This window comes from Anser brachyrhynchus, assembly GCF_964034855.1.
Source record: "Anser brachyrhynchus genome assembly, chromosome: 12".
NCBI classification, from domain to species: Eukaryota; Metazoa; Chordata; class Aves; order Anseriformes; family Anatidae; genus Anser; species Anser brachyrhynchus.
Genome location: NC_137707.1, coordinates 12,465,811 through 12,484,916, shown reverse-complemented (window position 1 = coordinate 12,484,916; position 19,106 = coordinate 12,465,811). Strand labels below are relative to the sequence as shown.

The window sequence follows — 19,106 nt, the reverse complement described above, 5'->3', positions numbered from 1 at the left end:
GAAGAGGCAGCTCTGGGACAAGAACAAGCAGTAACACATCATGCTGACCAGTAAGTGCACTGAACCAAACACCTCTAACCAGTGGGACCCAGTCTGATAGCGCTGAATGTTTGTCCTGCGTTGTTATCTTCCATCTTTGCATCTGGTAGAGTTGAAGAAAGCATCCCTAAGGATTTGCTTGCACAAGCCACTCAAAGCAGATGTCTCCAAAAACGTTACAGATGTCACGTCAGGCAAGTCAGACAACTGAATATTTGATAGTCTGCTCCATCATACTGCCACGGAAGCTGCCAAAATCTTTTTCATGTAGGTCAAAACACTGGCAGAACAGGGAGAGAACACAGCTGCTTCAAGAGGACAAAACTATTTCCATACACACAACAGGAGCCAAATATAAACGACTCTGGGCTCGTGTAACACTCTGGCAGCTCAAAGGGCCGGTAGAGTAGGTAGAAGTCAACAGTAGTCATTCCTGAGCAGGCCAGAGAAGAGTGCATTAATATGGAAGGCAGAAAAGGACCAAGTAATCAGTGAGCACCTTTTGAGTATTCGATACTACTATACAAATCAATACATTTATCTTCAAAGATCAGAAATCGCAGTAAGTTATATGCTCAGAAGGCATGCTAGATAATGCTAACTTCCATCCTCCAAAAAACAAGGAAAAAGGCTTCAGTAACCTGGTAAGCTTTAACTGAAACCTCTGTCCTAAAAATAAAAAATAAGAACTTCCAACCTGTGGTCTGAGAACTCCTCAAGTGACTGTGAAGGGCTCTCTTGCAGTATATATTGGGATGTTGGACACTGGCAGCAAGAGACTGTGGAGACACGGTAGGTTTGGAAAGGCATCGGCAGGTCCAGGGACTGGTCAGGCAGTGGATCAGGCTCCCCAGGGACTGGGCACAGCCCCGAGTCTGCCAGAGTTCAAGCAGCCTTTGGACAACGCTCTCAGACGTACGGTTTAATTTTTAGGTAGTCCTGTGAGAAGCCAGGAGTTAGACCCGATGATCGCTGGGGGTCCCTTCCAACTTGGGAGATTCTACAATTCGTCAAAACCGAAGTTTATTTTGATATTTACATCCCCACCGCAAACAGCCTAGCACACAGGAGAAAGCTACCATTTTAAAATGTAGTATTATTGCACTTTTAAGACAAGTACATCTAACCCAAACTTGGAGCATTTTTAATTCAGCAGCTTTTCCCATTTTCATTTTAAATCCCTGGTTAGAGTTGGTTGCAAGGTGACAGCTTTGCAAACTGAACACAACCAGACAGAGAACCTACACAAGAAGGTGAAGTGACTGGCCAAAAATCGCTATGGGTTCCATGGCAGCGAAAAGTTCCTCTAGGAGCCAGTCCAGAGCAATGATATTTATTTCATTGTTAAACAATGGAAGAATTCAATTCCTATGACAGTGATTTTAAGCATACAGTAAAATTTACTGCTCTATTTCAGAAAAGTCAAAAATGCTTGCAAATATCCAAATGCTCTGATGCAAGTAGTGCTCAGTACTTGTGGTCTAACTGACCTTTTCAGAAAGCCTCTACTTTCCCCAAGATATTTTGAGGCATGGTTGCACAAAGGCCGAAAACAAACTTGGAGCTTTTCCACTTTGACTTACAACTAGTTGCGTGGGTGCACATGTGTAAGAACAGGCATGCAAAGTCCGTACCCTGACCAACTCATTCCCTGGTGATGCATTTGCAGGGCACAAGTGGAAGGAGATGGGGTCACAACAGTCCCAATGGAAGCTAAACCTGATTTACCAGGGAAACCGTGAATTCTACTTCCCTAAATGCTTTGGTGTTAACTTTCTCCAACACAAACAGAAAAATCTCCCTACAAAGTAGGATCAGTGTCCATCTAGTCCAGTAACCTGTCCTCCAGAAGCTCAAGCAGGAAATGGGATGTAAGGAGAGCAATCAGACCTAGTCCTGTCTGTGGTTACTACCTTCATCCCAACACGGGACGAGGGATCTTACTCTCTGGACTTGCCGGTGTCTTTCCAAACTTACTATGTCTCCAAAGCCTATTGCAAACATAAGTTTTCTATCAGTTGTGTTTTTCCTGTCTCTTCCTACTACATGCTACAGGCTCACCACAGGACTCACTGCATCTACCTAAAAAGTTGGCCTTCTGTGAATGCTAGGAACCACACTGCAGAATAGCAATCAGACTGGACACAGACTGAAATCCTGGAGGAAAAAAAAAAGTAAACAAGTGGTAGCAACAGAACTACTGTATTTTCCCTCTTTACAAACTGCCAGGAGAAACCACAGTTGCCAAATTCAAGCTTCAGTTGCTTGCATTGAAACTACCAGCCAGAAGAACACTCGGGCTGTATGCAAGCTCACACTGCAGTTGAGATGATTCTCAAGCTCACTTTTGCCCCTTACCATCTTTCCAACATATGTAAGACATGAAAAGTACTTTACAATTTCAGCTATCTCCACCTAGAGATGCTTAGTCCACTGTCAGGCTACTCGCTGTAACACTGGAGAGCTTAGCAAATGTCAAACTGTCAAACCTCTAGACGTGAGGCACTATCACAACTTCAAGTTATTACACGTTGTTTGTTCTTTTTTCCACGGCTTTACTCTCCTTAGTTTCCTTCCTGATTCAGTATATTTACTCAGCATGCATTTTAAAACAAGGATCACTGCATATGAAGTATTACACAATGCATATAAATACAACGTATAAAAATGATTCAGTAAGTATTTTTTACAAAATGCATATAAAATAATGATTTTACACAGCTGTATTTTCAGAATTGGATTCAATACCAACCACCTTGCTTCACCCTCACTGAGGGCATCCCATGACACGTCCCTTCACAGAGAAGGAAGAACCCCTTCAGTGATGCAGGCTTGGGACTGGCTGGCTGGACAGCTCTGCTGGCAAGGTCCTAGGTCTGGTGGTAGACAGCAAGCTGAACGTGAGCTGGCAGCAAAGAAGGAACGCTTATTCCACCAATAGCTCCCTCATTCTATAGCCACAGATAAAAGAGTTTTACAGTCACAGGCTCAGACTAAACATATGGGACGCTACTTTCAGACACCCCCGATCCACATAAATACCTGCTTACTTCCTCACGTTCACACGATTTTACTGGCTTGTTCATATTCTAGATACCCACTGAAAAGTCCTAAGCCTCTACTTAAAAAGAGGGAAGCTGGCAAAAGATGAACACGAGGAACTGCTCCCCATCTGTTTTCTTTAACGTGATGACCCACATTTGATCACCTTGCCTGACCTCTTGTGAATTACAGTTCTTAAAGTGTACACAAAAAAGTTCAGTACCTTGCAGTGGACTGAAGCAATTTTCAGTATTTTTCCACAAACCTGATTCAAAGATGTTGAGAAATAGAGAAATGCACAACTGTTCTTCATATCACACAGTCCAGCGGTTAATCACCTTCACTGTGAAAAACCTACATCTTCTAAATTGACCTTATCTGACTACAAATTCTTGTTGTGTTTGTCAGCAAGGTTAAAAAAGCTCACTAATCTCCCTGGCAAGATAACAGTGGGTATATCTGAGGACTAATCAAGTCACATCTCAGTTTTGCTGAGAAGCTGCACAGTAATCTAACATTTTACTGCATGGCAATATTTCCCAGCTCTCTGTCAATTTAGAGATTATTCATCCTTGCAGCCAACATTTTTATTTATTTTATTTTTAAGTGCTGGTGCCAGAGCTGTACCTTGTATTATGATAATGACTTCACCCCACACCATACAGGTAAGAACGCTATCTCCACTCATTCCATTAACGCATTTGGCAGTTACGTTAGCTTCTTTGTCACAGCATCACCTTGGAAACTCATGTTTAAGCTGCTTATCCATTAAACTCCAAAACGCAGTTTAGCCACTGCTTTCTAGGATACCATTTGCCTTGATTTAAATTCAATTGAATTTCCTCGTTCCCAGGTGTATAGCTTTACATATGGCAGCCTTAACACACACATTTGAACGACGACCTCACAGTCACGATTGCTGCCTTATCACTGTTTGCCATTCCATGAACCACAATTTTACCATGAAGAAATTCTAAATTGGACTAGCACAAAAACAGTAATGAAAAATTGTGACAAGTCCCAGTTTTTGCCAAACCTCCCTGGAAACTATTCTGTCTTGTATAGCCCTGAAGTGCATAGCATTTACTGACTTTGTGTACCAGTTTTTGTTTTGTGAGTTCCTCACCACAGAGGTACTTTCACAAAAGTCAAATAGTAAACATAACAAGCTCTGGTCTCCTGAAAGCCTTCTTTACTGGGATGAATTACTTACTTTCTTGTTAACTACTAGGAGAGCTGGCATTAACGTGTGTGCACACATGCTACCATCACGCAGTGCTGGTCAAAGACCCTAGGTAGCTCACATGTCCCCACAGAGCACTACATCACTTGCTGTCATGTTCATCTGCTTCATCTCCTTTTAATACTGCTGTATCAGCATTTCTCCAGTTTCCTGGAATTTCCTTAGTATTCCAAAGTACATCATCTATGCAATACTCCTTCCAATACTACAGCTAGGAAGGTTCCAGTGATCAAAGTGGAAAAAACATGCTGGCCAAAACAAACATCTTTCTCCCCTCCCAATGTACTAACGTATTTTTATTTTATTAAAATAATTAAAAAAAAATAACAGGAAGAGGAATTTCAGAAGCTGCAACTTATTTCTAAATACCTCTAGAGGGAGTAAGGATTACTGTGACTTCCCCATTAAAGTAACTTGGTCCAAATACATAACAAATGTTACTTCTCCTCTAGCTTACAGATAGCTTACTTTACCTGCTGATGTTTCAGAGACATACAAGCTTCTAATCTTGATGCATATTAGTACAGACAAAGGTATATTTCATGCTCCAAACAATCTGTGTTTTGGCTTCCGTTTTGTTAGCATTTGACAAGTTCAATGATGTCAACATAAATTTTTAGACTCTGGGGAAAAAAGAAGAGAGGTTAAATAAAATTTTCAGTATAACCCAAACTTAGTTCATAGTCTCTTTACTCAGCCTTTACATTTGGGTGGCTTTAAAAACTTCAGGGCTTTGTTTCTGTGGCAGAGAAGTAAGAGGATGCTGACAGCTGACCAACAAAGTAGCATGTACTTGGGCCTGTATATATATATATATATATATGTATATATATATATATATACACACACACACACCCCTGAACTGCAGGATGCAAGGCAAGTACCCTGTAACACAGCTCGCCGCACCGCTACTGCTGCAGCGGTCCTTGTGTGCGTTACCTGTCCAGAACATCCTAACTGAACACTGCACATCTCGGGCTTTTAAACATACCCGGCCTCGCCTCCTAGCATCAGCTCCCACAGCACACCAAAATCCACGGGTAACTGATGGTAAAACGTGGGAGGGCTGAAACTGAAGGGTCCACAAAATCAGACCTTCACATAAAACGTGCAGCTAAACATCTGGGTGACAACTTTTAATTGCACGCTCATCTGCAGGGATAGTTACAGAACAGCTCTTCAGGAACCCATCCTACCACAGGTCTCCCAAGTAACGCACGTTAACACCACAGTTCTTGAGAACAGCCTCTGTACTATTTCTGTATTTTCACCCTCAAGAACCATAATGGAAAGACATTTAGACTTGACAGCTTCCAAGTTTTTATAACACCGAGGAAAATTTCATCTTAGCTGTAATTTATATTAGACATCAAAATTGAGTTAGTCAGTGTACCTGAATGTTAACATGACCTGAAAATAAAACTCACTACCCACCTTTTATGTATTCTACCCTCCTTTTCAAGGTTATTTTTGTTAACCAAAAAATACTGAGATCACTCAGCTGAGCAGCTATTTAGATTACATATTAAGTATGTCTAGAACAAGCGCATGCCATACAATTCCTGGAGAAGGACGGATTATTAGCAAGAAGTGGGAGAAGCAGCAGAACAGAGGGTTTGAACTGAAATTAAAGCATCCTCCAGTACAAGGAAAAGCAACATCTGAGTTGTATTTTCCATAAGACAAAGATGTGAAATTTCAGAAAAAAAAGATATATAGAAAAAACACAAAAACAGTGTTGTGAACCATTTTTATGAGCAGTAAATATAGTCTGAAACAAACAAAAAAAATGGGGGATTTAATGGATTTCATGGATCTACATGTAAAGACCAGGTAGCACTGCAGAGCAGCAGAGCTGGACACCGTACTGAAATGTCAAGGTTTAGCACAACAAAGACTGGACCAGGCATCTGAACTAGAGCCACTCGGATGAACAGAGGTTTACAGTTATACAAATAAATCATTACAGTTCAGTAAGTTAAGGCAAACAAAGCCACCAAGTCGAAGCTTTGGTTTCTTTTAGCTCCGCTGTGGAAGCTGAAGACTCGCAGCTCAGTCAACACGTGCTCAGGTAGCAGCGGAGCCGCTCCTCACTGCAAGCATCTCTAGAGCACGCACTGTGATCCTAATGCTCTGCCACCCCCTCAGGCATCCCATCTCCCGTGGACAGAGGTAAGAGAAGCACAAGTTGCCAGGAAGGGAGAATCACGAAGTTATTATGCGAGGGTTTAGCAAACATAATCAATGGGTAGAAGAAAGAAGCCTTGAACTTCGCAATGGGATAGCATCCAAGACAATTTTAGCCTCTCCAGAGTGGCTTCCAAGATGCCAGTGAAATGTCTCTCTCCCAGAGGCTGGAGGCTGCATCCTCCCCAACACCCTGCACTGCAGCCGATGCCCGGTTGCAGGAAGCGTACAGCTCTGTTCTCGCTTGTAGGCAGGCTCCTGGTTACACCAAATGCCGGATCCAAGGCCAGGAAACAACTTCCCTAGTAGTAGTCAAGAAGGCAGGAGGCTGCTGCAGCAAGGAAGAAACTGGATTCTCCTTCCTCTATCCAATGGAACAAGGCTTGCTTCTTCGGTACATCTGATGCCCTAGGTACATCCTCACAACACTACCTTTGGTCTTGGTTCCTCCCTGCCTAAATTACAGTGGGTTTTTTTGGTTTTTTTATGTATTTTCCCCTTTGGGTGCTTGTTTATTTTCTTCTGTTTTTTCTTCTCTAGAGCCAACATAGAAAAAGCTGCTCAGACAGAGCAGGAAGAGCTATCCAGAGCTGAGAGCTCACCACAGCTCGCTGTTACAAGAGATGAAGAATTCGCCTAGGTACGGAGCATAAGGGCAAAGGATCACTCTGGCTCCGCTCAGAGAGCAGATTAGCCTAGCAAAGCTCAACACCTGCCTTCCAGAAACGTTAGTAGGAAAGCAGGAGTTCTTGGCTATGAAGTACTATAGGGAAGAAAAGAAATTCCTAAGCAAGCTAGTAATCACGTATGATTCGATTTTTCAGATAAACACTAAACAAACACAGAAATAACACAAGTCAGCTTCTGGCATTTTTAAGACAACAGCAATGGCACCACATCAGGCAGGTATCAACCTGCAGCCACAAAAGCTGGTAATGATACACAAATTAGTTCATATTCAAGATACAGCCTGCTAATACCAAAAGCAGTTCTTGAAATAGCTCTCTCCCTTGATAACAGCGTAGGCATGAGTTGCCAGCGAGCTTAACGCTGTAGTGACAACTCCCCAAACTCTCCCTGGATCGGACACGACTTGCTGTATATTATTTCAGTCGTAGTGCCACTTGAGAGTACAAGACCTGTAATTTAGCGCCTTTTATTCTGGCGTTATTCCTCAAAAACATCCCACAAAGTGTTTCACGAGCATTAGGGAAACCACTCTGTGCATCTTAACGATCTTTCTCATGTATACTATAAATACAGAGGATATTGAAATTGAGTTAGTCCTATACATCCAGAAGAAAAGCCAAACAGAGGTAAAGAAAATCTATCACCCTAAAAAAAAAAAGGAAGGCACTGCTTTGCCCTTACGCTCAAATTGTTACTTCCTTCAGTCTTAATGATTTGTTCTGTACTAACGTAAAAGGTTAGATGCGTCTCATGGAAGAACTACAGCTTGGATACAGCGCAGAGCTATTTCTTATACCCAAAGGACTCCTGCAAAATCAACAGGCTCTGCATAACTAGAATAAACTGCAGAACCTGAGAAAATGTTTACACTTCCTGCACTGAAACAGAAAAAACACATATGCTGGAAGCAGTAAGCAGAGTATTTCAGATACTTTTAATGACACCTCTGGGGTTTATTACCAGAATTCAGCAACTGGCAGGAGGTGAAGAACGGCTATGTGCTTATTTGAGGGAGGGGAAAAAAAAAAAAAAAGACCGGGTAAAAAAATAGGAAGTCACAAACAGGAAAGCGAGCTCATTCTCACCAGCAGGCAAGTCCTAAGGATTGCATTAAGCAGAAAAAGACGCGTAACAACACGACAAAAACCCTGTATCAGAGTCATTTGACACAGCTAAGGCAGGGAGAAGTACGATACTGCCTTAATCCTTGTACTGGAGAAACCCAGAGTCGATGCAGGGAACAAAAAGCAAACTGCTCGCAGAACATGTGCGATTTCCTCTCCCGCATCGCAGGAAGGATCAGGCTCTGCGCTGCCCCCCGCGGAACAAACCCACGCAAGACGGGGAGGCGAAAAGCCTTTTTCGCGGCGGGCTTTCGGCCCCCCCGGCTCCGCCACCGCGGTGCCTCGGGGAGCCGGGCGAGCCGCCGGCAAACCCCGCGGGGGAAAAACCCGCCGCGGGCCGGGCCGCGGGGCAGCCCTTGGGGGGGGGGGGGGGTAAGCGGGGGCAGCCGGAGCCCCCCCACGAGGGTCCCGGGCCGAGAGGCACCGGAGCCGGAGGGGGGATGGGGGGGGGGACAGCGGGAGGGCAGCGCGGCGAGAGCGGGCGCCCCCCAGCCGCGCCGTGCCCGCGTCCCGGTGCTGCATGGCGCTGCTCAGCCTGCCTTGCAGAGGGAGCTCGAGTCCCGCTCTGCGCCTCGCAGCGCCTCTCACTCCGCAGCACACGCCAGCGCAGCGAGGCGGCGGCCGGCAGGAGCGGGGACGCGCCGCCGCCGCCGCCGCCGCCTCGGGCCCGCGGCCGGCAGCCGGCAAAGGACGGCGAGGGAGGCCGGGGGCAGCGCGGCGGGCACGGCCCCGCGGAGGTTGGCGCGGGGGGACCGGGTGAGGGGCCCAAGGCGGCGGAGGGGGGGGGGGGGGGAGCGGAGCGGGCCCGACCCGGGGCGGGGAGGGCGGGGAGGAGGAAGGGACGGGCGAGGAAGGGCCGGGACGGGAAGGGAAGAAGGGGGGGGGGGGGGGGGGGCGGCGGCGGCTCGCGCGGCGGGGAGGGGGCGGCCGTCAGCCCCGGCGGGGCGGCGGCGGCGGAGACAAAGGAAAAGAAAATGGAGGCCGCGGCCGGCGGCGCGGAGGCGGCCTTGGGCCGGGCGGGGGACGGCGGGGGAAGCGAGGCCCCGGGGCTCGGGCCGCAGCCCAGCGCCGCGCTGTGGGGAACGGCGGCGGTGGCAGGCGGGCTGGCGGGCGGGCGGGCAGGCGCCGGCCGCGCTGGGGACGATAGAGGGAGACAAAGCCCCCTGCTTCCCCGGCGGCGGCCGCTGCGGGGCCCCAGCCGGAGCGGAGCCCCATCGTGACACCTAGAGGCCGGAGAAAGCGACTGCAAACCCCCCGCCGCCGCTTACCTGCCGCCCGCGGCCCCGCCGAGCTCGACTCCCGGCCGCCGGGCCCCGCCGCCGCCCCGCCGCCGCCGCCCCGGGCCCCGCGGAGCCGCCGCGCCCCGCACGCCCCGCCGCGGCCGCCGCTAGCGCCCAGCACCAGCTCGCGGTTTAATCGCTCCACAGTCGCTTCGGACACAAAATGGCGGCGGGCGGGCGGAGTGCGCCTGCGCGAGCGCGGCTGCCGCGGCCGCCGGCCGGAGCGGGGAGGGGAGGGGAGGAGGAGGAGGAGGAGGGGGGGGGGGGAAAGGAGGGGACGGCGCGCGGGGAAGCGGCCGCGCGGGGCAGGCTGGGAGGGCGGGGCGGGGCGGGGTTGGGGGGAGGCGGGGGGGGGGGGCCGCGGGGCGCGCGCCAACTTCAAACGCGGGGCCGGGGCGGCGGCGGCGGCGTCACTCGGGTGCGCGCGTGCGTGGGTGCGTCACGTGCCGCCGAGGGCGGGACGGGCTGAGGGGAGCTCGCGCCGCCCCCGGCCCCTGAGGGGAGCCCGCGCATGGCCGCGGTCCCTGGGTCCCGTGGGGGGCCCTTGGGTCCCGTTAGGGTCCTCTTGGGGTCCCCCTGGGTCCCATTAGGGTCCTCTTGGATCCTCTTGGGGTCCCTTGGGTCCTATTAGGGTCCCCCTGGGTCCTATTGGGGTTCCTTAGGTCCCGTTAGGGTCCTCTTGGGGTCCCCCTGGGTCCCATTAGGGTCCTCTTGGATCCTCTTGGATCCTCTTGGGGTCCCTTGGGTCCCATTGGGGTCCCCCGGGTCCTCTTGGGTTCCTTGGGTCCCATTAGGGTCCCATTAGGGTCCTCTTGTGTCCCATTAGTGTCCTGTTGAGGTCCCATTAGGGTCCCCCTGTGTCCCCTCAGATCCCCATGGCCCAGGGCTGGCGCCAGCCCCAGCCCCCCTGCGCCTCCCCTCAGCCTCTCCCGAGCCCTCAGGCCCGCCCGGGCAGGGCAGCGCAGCCCCTCAGGTGCTGTGGGGACAGGAGTGACCCAGCAGGGCGAGGCTGGGGCAAAAGCCCAAGCTGATGTTGGTGCCCATGCCAGGGAGGGGTCTGTAGGCTGCGAGGGTAGGTCCTTTCCTTAAGCTGTGTGAGGAGTCAGCGATGCTGGCTTGAGTTAGGGTGATTTTGTAAATCCCAAAGAGTTACAGGAGTTAGGGCGCGTTTTCCCAGTGGTTTTGAAGCTTTCCAGGCTGGCAGTCGAGCGGAGCGTGCTGTAGGAGTGGGAGGTGGCGCCTGTGGTGCCGGCTGTCCCACAGGGAGCTTCTGGGGACGCTGCCGCAGGGACTCTGGCCCACCGACACCAACTTCTGCCTGCAGCTTTCTCCTGCTGCCCCCCAGAAGCTGGAAGCAGCCGTGGCAGCCGTAGCACTGAGTGTGTTGTACGTGGGTGTGGTGCCCGTGGGCCCTGCGTTGGGATGGGTCTTGATTTTACGTCTTAGTTGAGTTTGGAGCGAGTGGCCTGCAGTGAAAGGTGGGTGAGGTTTCTCTGAACAAGCGCAGCTTGCAAAAGCGGAGAAGGTGGTGAGCAACGGCACATCCTTAAAAACTGGAGGGGTTTCTGCGTCCTTCATGCTGTGGCGTTTTCTGCAGTTTCCTGTGGTGATGGATCTGGGTTTAACAAGCTTTCTCGTCTCCAGTTGTGTTGGTTCAAAGGCAAGCTGAGAGGAAGAGGAATTTCTGTGAGCTCATGCTACATCCCCTTTTTATTTTCTTACTATTAAAATGTGAAATGAAGTGAGTGTAATAAGTTAAAGTGCTAATAGTTTAAGATGCAATGGAATGAAGCTGCATTTCTTCCTCCTTTTGTTCACCTATTGTTCTCTGGAGGATAATAAGGCAGGGAATTCAGAGAGAAGACTAAATGTAAAGAAACCTAAACACGAGCTCTGCTTCTACGACCAAAGAGTTCTCATGCTGATACAGTTGAAATGGTTAACAAAAATCTTGCCCCAAATTTTCGCCTTGTGAGGTGTCGTTGCAGCACAGAGTAGAAGCTGTTTAACAGCCCAGCCTTTACCCCAACCTGCTTAGCAAGTGACAAATATATCAGACAAATGCAGCATATATTAACGCGTATAAACAGTGCCCTTAAATCCTAGCCCGAATATCGCTCGCGCCTTCTTGAGCTGTGTTGCAGGGGGTGAGAAGAGCCTGCCAGGCTGCTGCTGTGTGGAGAGAGCTTGGCCGAGGTGTTGGTGAGCGAGGAGGTGAGGACCTGCGTCTTGTTGTGCCCTGGCTTTGAGGGCTTCTCTCACCTCAGCTCCCCCAGTCCTTGTGCTGGTGGCAGGGCCTCGGGGAACACCGATGCCCCTCTCAGGGCTGTTGGTAGCTGAGACCAAGATCACTTTGGAGGACTGTGACACCACCCGCGTCCATTAATGCATTGCAGCAGGGGAGCTGTGGCATGGTGAGCAGATGGAGAGGGCGAGCTGCGACTGCTTGGGTTGCTGGGCTGGGGCTCTGCTTCTTCAACCTCAGCTGGAGGTGGAAAAAATCAGTGATAAAGCGGTGGCAAAAAGTGACGGTTACAGGAAGTGAGAGGGTGCAGCCCCCAGCCGTGACCTCCACCGTCTTAATGACTTGAGAAATGTGGAGGATCTGTTAAGATCATTTCTGGGGAGAAGAGGTTCTGCAGTGTGAATTTTTAAAAGCCGTTTTATTGTAGGCTGTCAAGCCATCAATTGTTATTTTGGGGAGAATGGCGTATTTTTCATCTGTGGCCATAAATCCTACTTTAAGCTCAAAAACCTAGCTCAGGTGTTACTCAGTGTGGAGAGAAGCGCTAGCTGTAGGTCAGGTCACATCTTACGTTCCTTTAAACACTCATACCTTCTGTTGATAGCCATCCTATGACAAATGTTGCTTATCTTTTGTATTAGGAGCGTCACCGCTTAGGAAGCAGAAGTTGTTCTTGCAGCCACCGCCTCCTCCTGGGCCTTCCTTGTCAGAAGTGTCAGAAACCATCCCCAGCGTGTGCTGGGGGGGCCAACCTATTGGTCCCGGATTCCTCACTTGGAGGCGTTTTTGAGCCTGTTTGCAGACGATTCAAGCCCCCCGCACCCCAGCTTCCACCTCCTGAAAACCATCCTCCTGGCATCTCTGAATTAGACACCCAGAGGCAGGGGTTGCTGCCTGGAAAGCTGTCTGGGCGAGGCCTTTCCTAGGGACGGCTTGCCTGGGAGCAGAAATGCAGGAGCCGGAGCTGAGGAGCGCCCAGGCGCTTTGATGAGGCCCCGGCTGAGCTCAACCCCTCATTTCCTGCTCCTCACAGCTCTGTGCTTCGATCGCCCTCGGTCTGAATGAGACTGCGGGAATCATCCCTGTCCCTTAAGCAGGGGAGCGGGCGCATTTGGGAGCTAGCATTAAATTCAGCTTTGGAGTCTGCCTGGAGCGTGCTTAGGTCTGTGTGTGAAATGCAGCCCCGGCTGTCACCTCAGGAGCGGTCCTTGGGGAGCAGGCCCGCGCTGCGTGTACCTGACAGCCCTGCGAGGAACAAGGCGGTGATCTTGAGGGGGTTGTTGCTTTGCTGGGGCTAAATGCAGAGTGCTGAGCTGTTTGAATCGTTTCTAAGTGCCTTAAAATCTGCACGTAGCGAATGCCTTGGAAACGCGGTTTCATACAAGCCTGGGATAAGGTGGTAGCTCCAAATCTGAGCCTGCTCAAGCAAGAGTATCCCAAACTGCAATCCCACATCCCCCTGAACATGGCTGAGCATCAAGATTTGAGTCATTTCTTAGGCATGAGGGTCAATCAGAGCTTGTGCCACCCCGAAGTGGCGGTGTCTGCCCGGGGTCGTTCTGGCTGGTGCTCTCGGTGTCGCCGAGCGCTGAGCAGCCGTGCCAGCCCTGCTGGAGGCCGTGTTGGCTGGGCGGTTGTTTTCTGCTGGAGATCTGCGCGGGCTCCTCGGGATGCTGCCCTGGGAGCGGCGGGTAGAAGCCGATACTGCAAAGTGGTTCAGAATTCATATGCGCCCCTTTAGTTGAGAAGAAAACAGCAGTAAATGGGGGAAAGGAAAATCTTTCTAGATCCCAGAGCACATGGCTAATGTAACCATGACAGAGACACCCTCCCACAGACTGCAGCTCACACAAGAAAAGCAAGTAGCTGCAACAGTCATTGGTGCTGCCGAGTGCACGCACGTCCGTGAGAGAGAGAGGTTTTAAGCGCTGACACAGATTTGGCTGACAAACGTGGTGCTGGAACACTGTCTCCTTTGAAAGAGCAAACATGCTGCTGCAAAATGTGCTCTGCGGCGCAGTATCCGTCCCCGTGCGCTGGGAGCGGCACCCGGCGAGCTCGTCCCGTGAAGCGGTGCGGTTCCTGCACAAGGGCTGGAGGACACGTGAAGTCCTGGAGGGGAAAGTTCGGTCCTCCCCCTCCTTTCAGGCAGCTGCTTCTCGTGACGGCTGCCCTGCTCCCCGGCAGCCCTCAAAAAATAGACGAGCAGGATGCAAACTGCAGTGAGTGCTTTACGTGGGTGCTGCCCAAAGGGGAAGACTCTTAGGAGTTTATTCCAGCTAAAATGGTGGTTCTGCGTTTCCAGGTGACCTGGCAGTGTCCGTGGGGATGGGCATCACCAGTAGGTCCTTGGGTGATGGAACGGACCCATTCAGAGCAAGGGGCTGGGAAATACACTCCTTAAATTACATTTTTTTCCCAGATATTCGCATAGCCCCAGAAATACATAAGAGAGGTTCTTCCTAGGAGTTCCAGGGGCAGAGTCATTTTGTCCTGACGTGCAGCGCCCTGCCTGCCCTGACAGAAGGCTGCTTTCCTGCTCAGATCTCTGCAGCCAAGGTGCAGCTTACCCTGGAAGGCGGCATTGTGCTGCAGGGCCGGGGCTGGGGCTTGGCAGGGCAAGGAGGACACCCACGTAGATGAGTGAATTGAATGCGTGGCTCTGGCCACTGGAGCACGGGGCTGTTCTTATTCCGAGGAGTTACTCAGGGGGAAAAGAAACAACACCAAAGATAGAAGTAGTCTGGGCCACTTTCCACCTCCAGGGTGCTCTTGTCCTCAGCTGATTGCCAGCTGCAGCACGTGCCAGCCGGGACCCCCGTTTTCACCCTCGCCGCTGCCAGCGCGATGCAGAGCTTTGGGGGGAGCGCCGCGCTTTCCTCCTGGGGCTCGCGCAGCCCCCAGAGCAGGTGGAGGAATGCTAAGCTAGCGCTGCCGCAGCAAAGTGCCGTTCCTGCAGTCCTGTCTGCAGGTGAAACCAAGTCCGGAACGCTTCCTCTGAAAGCAGCCCCCAGGCCCGGACAGGTGCCAGGCTTTGCCGAGGTGTCGGCTTGGCGCTGCTCTGTGCCACTCACCCAGCGCAGACCTGAGCGGCAGAGACCAGCCGAGAGCTGCCCATTGCCACCAGCTGGCCTCGCAGGCTTACAGTGCTCACGCAGACCCCAGCGCGAGGTGCCCGGGTGCAGCATGCGCCTCGCCTCTGACTTGGTGCTCCTAGCCAGTTACACAAAGAAGTTGTTCCCCCGGGGACACCCCGTGCACCACCGCATGCTGCCATCCCTTTTGCGGGCCCCCTTCCCCACAAGGGGACATGCACCTCTGCTGGCAGCCCCCTGCTGAAGCAGAGGGAAGAGCCCGAGAGCCTAAGCTCCCTGGTCCGTGCGGATCCCTGCAAAGGCAGAACTGTGGAAGGGGCAGGTGCGAGTATGTCCAGCAGGATGAGCGCTGGGGGTCTGAGGCAGCCTAGCAAAGGGCCGTTAGTGAGGGCAGAGGACCAGAAGGCTGGGACTTGCTGGGAAACCCAGGGAGGTGCTGACGGCGCTGACCGTGGTGGTTCCTGCCTCTGCTGCCATCGGAGGAAACCCAGGAGGTCCCAAATCCCCCGTGGAGATGGGTTTCAAAACCTAGTCCAGCTGGGCGAGCTCTGACCCTGGCTCCGTTGCCTGGGATCCCGCCACAGGCACAAAACAGAGTAGAAACCAGGGCTGCCCCGGGAGTAGTGACAGCGCTCCAGCGGGAAGCATCCTGATTCCTGGGGTGTCCCCAAGCCCACCGTGCCAGCAGCCACCACCTCCCTTCTCTGAGGGCAGATCGTGGTTCCCTGCGCTGGGCACCACCGCTGCTGTGACCCTGCTCTGTCTGCTTTGGCATGCCCAACTCGTGTCACCTGGGTGAGGCTTCCCGTGCCCAGCAGCCAAGGTTTTGCAGCACCTCGGTAACTCCTGCAAAGCTCAGGCAGGGTGGAAACTCCTTCCGCTGCTTGAAAAGAGACGCCTGCTCTCCTCTGGGTGAGGCCGAAGGCCGGTGTCAATCCTCAGCTTGCCGAACACTCGAGAAACACCCAGCTGAGCCCAGCTCTGCCGGCCCAGAAGCATTCCCCTGACAGACAGCTGAACCAAGGTGCATTTGCAAAGACAACACTGGAAGCAGTGCTTAAATCGCCACCGTGACAGGATCCCTGGAGGGCAGGACAGCACGGCGCGCCCTGGGAGCGGGCAGAAATCCCACCTGTCCTGTGAGACCCCTCCCGGCCCCGCAGCCTGCTGCACCAACCAGTAGCTCGCACTGCCCCGTGGCATCGGGGCCGGAGAAACACCCACGCAGCGACACCAACGCTCATTAAAGGTTTGTTTTTTATTTCTGGTTTAAAATCAAAATTAGTCATTCTCTGTAATTACATTATATATAGATTTATAGAGACATTATAGAAAAAGAATTTTTTTGCTTTCGTTTTTCTGCAAAAATCTGTAAATAAAAAATAAAATAAAACCAAAAAAAGGTGGCAGCTTCTGTCCGTCCGTCTGTCTGTCCCTCTGTCACTCCTCCTGCCCCTGCCCTCCACAGCGCTTCCCAGCAGGGCAGGAAGGGCTCTGGGCTGGGGCCGTTATCTCGCTACACTCCCTGCAGCCACCACTGGGGAGGGACAGGAGCACGTGGAGCTGGAAAGAAGAAACGCCAGCAGAATATATTAATATCTCATATTTCATTTTATTTAAGTCCTGGGGACTTCCAGGCGGCAAAGGGCAGCAGTCCCCACAGCCCAGGCGACTCCTGGAAAGAAACGGCGTCGTTTCCAAAGTGCAGGTCCTTCCGGGGAAGGGCACGTGCCCCCGCGCGACGGGAAGGCAGGAGGCAGAGAAATCCAGAACGTCTCCCTGCCGCTCCGATCCCGGCGGCGGGGCAGGAAGGGCGGTTTCCCCGTGTATTTTAAATAGCAATAGAAGGGTGGGACGTGCGGCGAGCTCCCCCCCTCCTCGCCTGGGGGTGCGTACGTGGCACCCCGCATGGCCAGCGTCTGGGGGCAGGGGAAGCGGTGCTCCGTAAGGCAGTGTGCGGCCGCGGCCAGCTGCCGGCGGGGGTAATACTGCGCTGTGCTGCCGCGAGCTGGGGGCTGCTGGCTCCCGGCTGGGCCCAGTCCGTGCAAGCCCAGGTAGCCCAGCGGTGCCTTTGCCCTCGAGGGATGGCGGGTGGCTTCGTGCGGCGTCTCAGAAAGCTGTACTGGCCATGCTGGCTGGCGCGAAGATCCTCGGGAGGCTGTCCAGGGTCTCCTCCAGCCGCCGGTGAGCTGATTTGCCATCTTCCCCTGCAAGCACATGCTGTGGTCAGTGAAGCAAAGCAAACTGCAGAAGCTCTGGCCGTTGCCTGTCCCCATCTGCCCTCCCCGGCCTTTAAGGAAAACATGGCTAATGCCCGGCAGAGCTGAGCCAGTGTGGTTCAGACAGAGCAGAGACCTTTCCTGTTCTCCTTAGCACACCCTTGGACAGGTCCTAGCCGGGATCAGGCTCTAAAAGCCCCCGGAGCTCCTGATTCAGATGCTGCAAGTCCTGTTCTTCAGCTGCTTGCCATGCCCGTGCCCACACGGGGCAGGGATCACCCGCAGCTCGGCTCCAGGAGCACTGGCCGCTGGCCCCACACGCTTGCGGACAGCCTGGCTCGGGCAAACTGGCCAGGACTCGGGGCTGTGCCAAACAGCACCCCAAACAGCTGGGCACATCTGCATGCACCCACATGGGGACCCCGAGGGCTCGCCAGAACCCCCACATAAACACAGGGATGCACACGTCCACACCACAAGCTGGCTCAGGGATCTTCGCCTGGCAGCCCCGCACACAAATCTGCACACAGCGGCCATCCCCAGCAGGAGCTGGTGACGTGGACAATCTGCTGGGACACGGGACACAAGGCACCTACGTGTGCCGGCGGTGCCACGGGGATGGGCGCTACGAACAACCAAGACACACAGACTCCAAAACGTGACACGGCTGACAGGCGCTAAGACGGAGACATTCGTGAGCAAAGCGGCAGGAGCGGGGACTGGGGGACGAGGACGGCTCACGTGTCCCAACCTGTGCAGCAGCTGCCGCGACCTGGAGGCCTAGAAACCCACTCAGATGGTTCTCTCAGTGCCATCTAGCAAATAATAAATAACAACCACGCTTAGCACTGTGGCCGCGGGACTCCTGGCCCTCACTGCCCACCGCCAGCCTGCTCTCGCCCCGCAGAGCTTAGGGCACCATGAGCCAGAGCGTGGCGTAGGCAGGGACCAGCGCAGGTCACCCTCTCCCGCGGGCAGCGTGGGGCTTGGAGATGCCCCTTGGGGGCATGGAGGGAGCCGAGAGCGTGGAGGGAGCAGGGGTGCCGCAGGACACTCACCGCACAGCATCAGGCTCTGCTTGGCTGCCTCCCGCACGGGCTCCTTGTCGGTTTGGCACAGGTAAACCAGCTGCTCGATGCTCTCCTTGGCCTGTGGGAGAGGGGCAAAGGGCTGAGCACTGCTGGCAGCACCATCCACGTAGACACAGACCAGAGGGGAAGGCAGCACAGGTTTCCAGGTCCCCATGGCAGGACCCAGGCTGGCAAGGCAAGTCCCCAAGTCCCCATGGAGCTCTCCTTCCTCCAGCCCAGCCCTGGGCTGCAAAGTCCCTTGACTGTGCCCTTTCCCTTTTTCCCTTCCTGGTGCCCCTGCCTGGTTCTCTGGCAAGTTTTGGGCACCACCAGCTCATTTCTCCCAGGAGCCAGAGGGCGTGCAGAGACCACTGGGGCACTGCTGGGCTGCCCTGGGCACGCAGATTCCTCTTCATCCACCCCATGGCCAGCCCAGCCGTGAAAGCGAATGGCCCACGGGCTCTGCTGCTCCTCCCGACACCCCTCTCACCTTGAGGCAGCCCAGCGCCGCGCACCCGGCCACGCGCGTCTGCACCTCCTCATCCTCCAGCTGGTCCAGGTAGCACACAAGGGCCTGGGGTAGAGCAAGGGGTCAGTGCCACTGCGCGGGGCGGCGTCCCTGGAGCCCACCTCCTCCCCTCGCACCCGCGACGTACCCGCTGGCGGAAGCGGGGGTTTTCCGCCAGGCTGCGGAGCTGGGCCGACACGGCGCTCACCACCTTGCTGTTGCCCTCCACGAGGAGCAGGCTCAGCGCCTTCAGCCCTTCCTTCTTCAGGCGGCCCTCGGGCACACGCTTCAGCGCCCGAAGCACCACGTCCTGGTCGTCTGAGTTGAGGTTCTGCGCCAGCAGCACTGCGGGGACAGCCGCGTG

General features: G+C 53.3%; 2 protein-coding genes and 1 long non-coding RNA gene across 16 annotated transcripts in view; 1 reads left to right on the top strand and 2 right to left on the bottom strand.

The window, feature by feature from the left end:
• CTCF (CCCTC-binding factor) overlaps positions 1-9,742 on the bottom strand; it is a 37,302-nt gene extending 27,560 nt beyond the window's left edge. The window contains exons 1-3 of one of the 5 annotated variants that reach the window (XM_080552637.1): positions 9,594-9,742; positions 4,798-4,947; positions 2,792-2,990 (exon numbers count right to left, since the gene is read on the bottom strand). Coding sequence is in view for 1 of the 5 variants with exons in the window: in XM_080552634.1 (XP_080408760.1) it covers positions 4,798-4,818 (21 nt within the window). In the remaining 4 variants the exon portion in view is untranslated. The remainder of the gene's footprint in view (positions 1-2,791; positions 2,991-4,797; positions 4,948-9,593) is intronic. The other 4 variants (XM_080552636.1, XM_080552635.1, XM_080552634.1 and 1 more) reach the window with 4 other exon arrangements.
• Positions 9,743-10,058: 316 nt separating this feature from the next.
• Positions 10,059-16,354, top strand: LOC308176641. 2 transcript variants are annotated; one of them, XR_013938450.1, is made up of 3 exons: positions 10,073-10,153; positions 10,268-12,019; positions 12,492-16,354. It is a non-coding gene; the product is annotated as an uncharacterized lncRNA (long non-coding RNA). The 2 variants fall into 2 exon arrangements; XR_013938449.1 differs by having other exon boundaries at positions 10,059-10,153; positions 10,268-16,354.
• RIPOR1 (RHO family interacting cell polarization regulator 1) overlaps positions 16,185-19,106 on the bottom strand; it is a 27,916-nt gene continuing 24,994 nt past the window's right edge. For 8 of the 9 annotated variants that reach the window (XM_080552622.1, XM_080552619.1, XM_080552620.1 and 5 more), the window contains 4 exons: positions 18,891-19,087; positions 18,725-18,808; positions 18,223-18,313; positions 16,185-17,152 (listed from right to left, as the gene is read on the bottom strand). In XM_080552622.1, the coding sequence (XP_080408748.1) occupies positions 17,055-17,152; positions 18,223-18,313; positions 18,725-18,808; positions 18,891-19,087 (470 nt within the window). In that variant the 3' untranslated portion in view covers positions 16,185-17,054. Of the gene's footprint in view, positions 17,153-17,915; positions 17,980-18,222; positions 18,314-18,724; positions 18,809-18,890; positions 19,088-19,106 lie in introns of all 9 variants that reach the window. The other variant, XM_080552617.1, reaches the window with a different exon arrangement.